This window comes from Scedosporium apiospermum (assembly GCF_000732125.1).
Source record: "Scedosporium apiospermum strain IHEM 14462 chromosome Unknown SEQ_SAPIO_0086, whole genome shotgun sequence".
NCBI classification, from domain to species: domain Eukaryota; kingdom Fungi; phylum Ascomycota; class Sordariomycetes; order Microascales; family Microascaceae; genus Scedosporium; species Scedosporium apiospermum.
Genome location: NW_015971787.1, coordinates 657,443 through 665,421, shown reverse-complemented (window position 1 = coordinate 665,421; position 7,979 = coordinate 657,443). Strand labels below are relative to the sequence as shown.

At 51.9% G+C, this 7,979-nt stretch overlaps 2 protein-coding genes across 2 annotated transcripts; one reads left to right on the top strand and one right to left on the bottom strand.

Moving 5' to 3' along the window:
• Positions 1 to 1,517: 1,517 nt before the first annotated feature.
• Positions 1,518 to 4,226, top strand: SAPIO_CDS2424 (uncharacterized protein; the record flags this gene model as incomplete). Its single annotated transcript, XM_016785449.1, has 6 exons — positions 1,518 to 1,941; positions 1,997 to 2,256; positions 2,483 to 3,119; positions 3,183 to 3,307; positions 3,378 to 3,495; positions 3,967 to 4,226. 6 exons carry the CDS (start codon positions 1,518 to 1,520, stop codon positions 4,224 to 4,226), a joined length of 1,824 nt encoding a protein of 607 aa, XP_016644825.1.
• Positions 4,227 to 4,815: 589 nt separating this feature from the next.
• On the bottom strand, positions 4,816 to 6,814 carry SAPIO_CDS2423 (Oxidoreductase; the record flags this gene model as incomplete). The annotated part of the gene is made up of 6 exons (XM_016785448.1): positions 4,816 to 5,636; positions 5,697 to 6,056; positions 6,113 to 6,208; positions 6,268 to 6,397; positions 6,467 to 6,739; positions 6,803 to 6,814. 6 exons carry the CDS (start codon positions 6,812 to 6,814, stop codon positions 4,816 to 4,818), a joined length of 1,692 nt encoding a protein of 563 aa, XP_016644824.1.
• Between the last annotated feature and the right edge of the window lie 1,165 nt (positions 6,815 to 7,979).

Sequence of the window (7,979 nt, the reverse complement as noted above, 5' to 3'; positions counted from 1 at the left end):
GGAATAATAGGGTTTCGTATCCTGGACTGGAGAACCACCCAAGTCACTAGGTCTGCAGCGGCCGTGGCTTTGTCGTGCCAGCCACCGATATTGATCTGGAAGATGTGCTGTTTACGAAAGTAATGCCTTTGGCGTCGTGGCAATGGTACAATCATTTGGAAGCCTCTTGATCCCCGCGCGAGGCCTTATGATAAACGTTTCGCCAGCATCGGCAGCTGTGCCTTACGTTTTTGGATCCGTATACGCGAGTAGCAAGGCCACCACACTAGCAAACTATTCCCGTATATTACGGCAGGAACTTCGGCCTCTCGGCGCCCGCCGTGCGCAGTAACATGGGCAATGTAGACGTGATTAAGGGTTTCCTTCCGGAGGATAGTCTGTACGCCCCAGTCCAGCACTTGTACGAGGCACGCCGTGGTTATTCAAAGAAGACGGCGGGTCCCATTCCTGCGGAGGTTTTTGCCCGCAGGTTGGTGGGAATCGTGCTTAGTCCTGAGGTACCACTATTTTGGAGGACATGGTTCGGACGTCATGATTGGATCTGGCTTGGTGGTATGGCACTTCTACTTTACTGGGCTACGTTTCTGGGCGAATGGCTTTTAGACTGGAGTTCTTGGAGGAGATTAGGGCTACGTGAGCTGGAAGAAATGGTCATAAAATTCGCAGCTTGGAAGTAGGTGGTGCATCGGGAAGGCAAACACAGAAGCGTCCACACGAGATTCCTTGGAAGCAAATATATTGAACGGCCCTTGATTCTCCTAGGCTACCCCTGTCCTTGGAATGGGTTTTATACGTCGCCAGGCGCCCCGGCTGAATTAATGGCTAGTTATAGCAGGCATCCACAACCCCAATACCAGCTGCACCCACCTAATCTACCAAGAGCCAGTGTTGGGATCGTAAGAGTCAGCACCTTTACCCGTCTCACAGGATCCCTGGGCACATTTGTCTTTCGGAATCATCAATAGAACCTGTGGCATTGCCTCTGTCGGATGGCCTGATGTAATAAAAATACTCGATAAATTATAAGCAACTCGACGCGGGCTACCGAGGTACGGTACACCCAAACTCTCGGGTTCTCACCACCTGCCGTCGTCAGTTTCGTTCGTTTGGCTTTGGCCGGCCCCATGGCCGTCTTGGCGTGAGCGCTGCGCCGCATCCAAATAACGTAATTTCCGCAACTATTACCCCTATCAGCGGCTCATCTCAACGCCGATCCGGAACGAGATACGGCTAGGACGCGTATAGCCAAGACCAGATTCTGCCTCACTCGACCATAAGTATTTACAGGTCGAATGGATGAGAATAGTGTATCAGCCCTAGATATTGACCCGTCACCGCATAGACATCATTGCATTGCACTCCATCCTGGCAATCCTAGATTTCCGATCCTTCCGTTCAAGACGTATATATCAAGCACAGTCAGTAGATTATTTTAAAGATTAGCATCCTTTTCCCCTTCAGAATACCATCAATTTACCATCATTCTTCCTGCGTCTAGTAAACAGTTATCGACCGTCATGTCTCCTCTACTCTATCTCCATTTCGTTTCCCTGCTCCTCGCTCTAATATCCCCGACGAATCAGTCCAGACCGTCAACCCGCCCGCAATGCAAGGTCATTCCCGGCGATGCCGGCTGGCCCACCGAGCGAGAATGGAATCATCTTCAGAATGGACTCGGAGGACGGCTCCTGCAGCCAACTCCTCCCGGTGCTGTTTGTCATGCAGAACAGCCCGTTTATGACCCCGAGAAGTGCTCCAACATCACCGCCGAATGGGGCCAATATGAGACGCATGTCTCCGACCCCGTCTCGGTGGTCTGGAATCAGTACACAAATGATACCTGCCTGCCTAATCCCTCGTTTCCTTGCAGCTCTGACGGTTACCCCTCCTTCGTCATTAATGCGACGATGCCTGAACACGTAAAGCTCGGTATTGATTTTGGTGCGTGACGAGTTCCGTCGAGATTCTTAGGCATGATGCTAACTACATATATCAGCTCGCAAGCACAACATTCGGCTGATAGTCAAAAACACCGGACACGACTACCTGGGTCGCTCCATTGCTCCCAACGCGCTGTCGATATGGACCCATCATATGCAGTCGGTCAAGACGCATCCGGACGGCTTCAAGCCCAAAGGCTGCTGGGACACCATCCCCGGCACCGCAGTCACGGTGGGCGTCGGAGCACAGATGCACATGTTATTCACATACCTCAATGCTCTCAATCAAACCATGATTGGCGGATCTGGGAAGACTGTTGGTTTGGGAGGATATATAACCGGTGGCGGACACTCACCATTATCCCCGAGATACGGTTTAGCGGCCGACAATGTGTTGGAAATGGAAATGGTAACTCCGGCCGGCGAAATCGTGACTGTGAATGAATGCCGTTACCCAGACCTCTTCTGGGCCTCGAGAGGCGCAAGTCCCATCCTGTTGGTTTCCCTATTTTACTTTTCCTGTGTTGCTAACGGCTGAGTAGGGCGGCGGCTCAACGTTTGGTGTCCTTACATCTGTCACAGTTCGAACCTATCCCAGCCCAAAGGTTCTCGGGATGGAGTTTGTGTTCATGATGGAGGCGGATCAGACCGCGATTTTCGATGTTGGCGCCTATATCCTGAGCCAGTTACCTGAACTAGGCGACAACGGATTGTCGGGTTATGTCTACGTCGCGCCGAGGATGGAGAACCCAGTGCCTACTCCCGGCGCACCGGAGGAGATTGCCGCAGTCTTTGGTGTCCTCGTACTCCAAGACACGAGCGACGACGACGACATCTTGAAACTCTGGAGCCCCGTAAACAATACAGTCCATTCACGATGGCCGGGAATGGTTGAAAACATCCAGCGACTCACGGCCTTCGGCTCTTACAGTGATTGGCTTGAATTATATTACGACAACCGCGGCTCGGGTGTTAACTCATATGTTTCCTCTCGACTTCTAGATAATCTGGCCCTTACCAGCAACTTATCTGCCCTTGCAGATGCAATCAAGTCAACCACTGATGTGGCCGGTCGCTTCACTGGATTCCTCGTATCAGGACAGGGAGTTAGGGACGCTCCGATCCGAGGAGGAGGGAATGCAGTCCCTCCCGCATGGCGAGACGCTTATGTCCTCACGTGTACGCGCTTGAACACTTGTCTTCTTGTCGTTGGTGCGCTAAGCTGACCACCCTCCCCTTAAGTCACTTCCTCAGAGTTTGCGCCGCTCAACGATACAGCAGAGGCACAGGCCCTTCAGAAACTCAAGGACGCTGCCATCAACCCGTTGCGAGAGATTGCGCCAAATACCGGAGCATACCTGAACGAGGTAAGATCCCTCTCATGTATTATTAGGAGATTGATTGAGATTCTCATGCGAATAACAATATTTATTAAAGGCGTCTCCCTACGAGCCCGACTGGCAACAAGAATTCTGGGGCGTGAATTACAAGCGCCTCGTAGATATTAAGCGCCGTGTCGACCCTCAAGATGTGTTCTGGTGTTCTGTCTGTGTGGGTAATGAACGCTGGCGCGAAACAAATGGCAGACTTTGCCACGTCTGAGACTCGAAAGCTCACGTCTTGAGGTACCTATGCAATTTTTTTTTTTTTAAGTTAGATCAATAGTAAATGTATCACTCTTCTGCACTATCTCTCGTTTTACACCCCTCTTGAATAGACTTACTTCTGATAGATGTTACGACAGAAGTCTCAGTGGGAGAACTACCGTTGCTAGAAGTCACGATGTCAGTTCTGGCAGTCGTGAGAAGTGCCAATGTATGGTCCAGTATTAAGAGTGTAAGAAGTGATTGATTCACTACCTCATTTCTGCATGGGAGAAGTTCTTCTATAACTCTTTTATATGGGGTTCTGTCCCTAGTAGAACTGGCGCTGCCAGTTCTCACCTGTGCCTGGTTAGTTCTGTCGGCTGGTTCTCAGCTGGCAGTTCCTTTTTGCGTGACAATAGACTTATTGCTAGTACAACTAGCCTTCTCTCATCTGTCCCGCTTCATCGCTTCCGACGAGATTATTAGAGGGAAGAACGTGGCTGGCTTCATTTGTCACGGAATCGCCGGTTTCCCCCGGAGCCAGCGCATCAGGAGCCGTCCCGACAAACTCGACATTCGTTGGGGGCTTGTCCTGGTAAGGCTGCGCTTCAGGGAGATGGGCTGGTTCCTGCACGACCTCGAGCCCCCCTTTCAGCGGGAGTTATGGACCGATCGGCATACCTCGGAGGAAATCCGTTAGCCGGCCTTGCAACAGTGCAGTGTTTGACTGTTGAAAAGAATTTGGAGTCGGGTTTGATCTAAATCAGAATATATCTGATATCAGATGAAGAGGAAGACCAGCGCCTGCATGGAACAGTTCCTACGAAGGGGAGACAATGGTGCGACCGGAAGGACAGCAGTTCATTATTTCTCAAAGACTAACCTTAAGAACGCACCTCGGGCCGACCGTGGGACTTTCACCTGCAGTCGCGATTCTAGAGATCTTGAGATTTGCCCGGAAGTAGAACTCTCGGTACTAGGAAGAGTACGCTATGATAGAGGGTCCACGTCCACCAGTCTTGAATTTCACGTTGTGCGACCTTGGAAGCGTTCATTTCTGCGGCATTGTTACCAGCATCAGGCTTCGGAGCGGTCTGGCGCTCCAGTCTGATAAAATAGGTTGATTGCGTTGACCAGCTCCCGACAGACTCGAAATTCCCATAGCTTCCTTCACCACCTCCGCACCTAGTCGATGGCTGGCTACTGGACATGTTGCTCAATGCCATGCCGGCGCTCCAAACTTGACAGATGCACCAGGATCCTCTGCATCCCCCACCGCGGCGCCGTAGCTAGTCAGAGCCATTGCTCCAGTCTCTCTTGATCAAGTCCGCAGCCTTCTCGGCAATAGCATAAACGGGCCCGCATATATTGGAGCCGACAATGATGCTCATAACACTAGCATCAACGACTCGTAGGCCGTCAACACCATAAACCCTAAGATCCTCATCCACCACTCCCCCTAGTTCCAACGGGAGCATGGCACACGTACCGGAGGGATGCATCGCGCTCGGTTCCGTATTGTCGCGCAGGTACTCGATTAGGTCTTCTCGCGATGTGATATTGGTACCCGGGGCCACTTCAACCGGGTCGAATTGGACGAGAATAGGAGACTCAAGATTGACGCGCCGGTGGAAGCGCATCATCTCGATTGTGAGGTCCAGGTCGACGGGGTTGCTATACGTGCGGTAGTCGACGACCGGCTCGGATGCTGGAGAGGAAACGTTAATGTTGACGGTTCCGGTGCTGAGGGGGTGCTCGAACGTGAAGTAGAACACAGGCTCATCGCCTGAGAAGTAATGGCTGTAGAAGATGGTATTCTCAGATCGGATCGCGTCTGCGAGTCGCGCCAATCGCGCCTGGTAGCCTGCGACCACTGTCGGATGGGTGCCCTCGGGTAGGTAGTCCGCTGCGTTTTGCGCGTCGGCCTTGGCCGCAATAGCTTCAAATTCGGACGGCGATACAGCTGGCATCCCAAGCCAAGCTCCAGCGTTCCAAAGTCCGATGGACCAGGGCCCGGTTCGATTAGCCTCCCAGAGTTCATCGGCCCATGCACGGAATCCAGGGTCATTGAAGTCGTCTCTGTGGTTGGGACGAAGAGTATAATTCCTGTCTACCAAAATCTCAACTACCAATCAAGCTTGAATTCACAGGCAACCTGAAGGGTACTTACACTCAATGGGCTGGCGGACTGCGGTGTGGTCGTGGAAATTCTGTCCGACGCCGGGTAGGTCAATCTTGGTCTCTATACCGGCCTCTTTGAGTAGTTTGCGAGGTCCAATACCGCTAAGCTGTAGGATTTGCGGGCTATGGATCGAACCGGCCGAGAGGATGACTTCCCTCCTTGCCCTGACTGTAGTTAGCTCTGCCTCCTCCTCATCCCTTGGGCGGAACGCGACGCCGACTGCTTTGTTCTCTTCTAGCACAATGTTGGTAACCTTTGACCCGGTGATAAGGTCATAGTTGTCGCGGTCTAGATTATCCCAGTGGCCAGTTCGCGCGTAAGACCTGTTGACGGACACTTCGCCGTCCACTAGCATTTCAGTCAGCTCACTCTCCTTGACGTGAATTGGACTAAGAGTTACGCACTAAACGTGGGATACCAATACACGCCGGCCTTTCCAACCCCACTGTCACTGGGGACCTCGACTCCGGGTAGGGCCGTGAAAGCCTCAAACTGATATTCTGAGGCGCAGTCAGCGGAATGGAACCATACTTTTGGGTTCTACGAAGGTATGACGAACTGATTCCAGGCCACTGGAATGAAGGCCATCCTGCATAAATTTTAGAAGTCATGCCCCAGTAACTTTCGTCATATTGCAATCCCGGCATATCATCTAGGACCTGCTTCGGAGGGTGCTGGAAATGCAAAGCCTACGTTGGGTCATGTTAGTATACGCAGACCGGCCTTAGCCCGCCTCTGGCCCCAAAGTGTTGTCTTACTTTTTTGAAATATGGTAGCATTCCCTCCCAACTCCACGTCGAACTCTCGCCAAAGAAGCTGCCCCAGCGATCGTAGTCCTCGCTGGTGCCGCGTATAGACTGCATGCCGTTCACGGCAGAGCTCCCGCCAACCATGCTGCCAAGGTAGAGAGGGACTTGTGCATTGTTCAGCTCCTTGTTGGGGGCGGATGTGATGTTGTAGAGCCACCACGGTTCCAATTCCCAGACGTGGTCCCGGACCAGATCGATCTGTTCTGAGTTGACTTTGAAGAGCTGCGTGAGTAAACATCCCATGTACATCACGAGCCGGGGGAATTGAATGAGTGAGATGCTTACCGAGCTCGCCATTCTCTATGACGAGTACAGTTACTACATAGTATTTTAGGTTAACAGCTGCGGATGGTAGAGTGACAGCAGATGAAGATACCTTCCGCATCCTCACTCAATCTGTCACCCATAGTTAGCCCGGCGGTTCCACCTCCGACAATAACGTAGTCGTAGACTTCATCAATGCTGCTAGGCTCCTTCAACACACGAACAAAGTTGTTTCGAGGTTTAAATGCGGAGGGTTTAGCGGAGTGTATACCTGGGGCGAAACAAGCACCGAGGAGAATTCTCGAAATCTTCGCCATCTCTAACTCAATCTAGACTATCAAAGCAACTTGATTGAGACCGACGATGATGAGGGTCGCGCAACTCTCCGCGTAAATAAAGTCGAAGATCACTCAAAATTACTAATCTCATCTTGGATGTAACTTCACATTCGAACAAAAGGACCGGAGATAATTCTACGTCATTCCGACCTGTGGGTGAGACTTGGCTGCATCAATTCCTCGGGCCGTTGCTCAAAACGCGGGTCCAAAACCGGTTTTATGCTAGGCAGGCCAAGCAAGTCTCAGTGGTGCTTGCTTCCGCCCAGCAGAAGGGCACAATCGCATTTAACCCGAGGCGATGCTCCTGTCACGACATCTTCAGTAGGTTTGGCTTGGAGAGAGACAGCAAGGACCGCAGGGACCCCGGCCCCCAACAATACCAAGCAACGCGGAGAAAGTGCAGGCTATGGCTGAAGAGGTGAACCAAGGGGGAAGGAAGAGGCGCCTTCCGGCGAGGAAAACATTACGTGGGCGCATCTTCCCAGCTGCGTACCATATTAGCCAGGATGTGATACGGTGCTTATGGGAATGGGGATGTATAAGGGAATGCAGTGGCCAGTGATGCATCAACCCCGCTCAGGAGTTGCATAAACCCCAGTATCTCCGTCCATTCCATGCGGCGGTGCTGCCAACTTCGGCAACAGCCCAATTTCTCCCGACTTGGACGTACTTCCAACCTCCAACGTGCCCTGATTAGCAACCTCGGTAATTGCAAGCGGGAGACCCTGCCATGAACGGATATGAACATATTCGTGGAACATTAACCGCTGACATTTATGCTGACTGTCGTTCAAGCAGTAATAAAATTTGCCGACTTGGCTGACGATCTCGGTCAATGAGTTGGATGTCGTCAAGTCCAA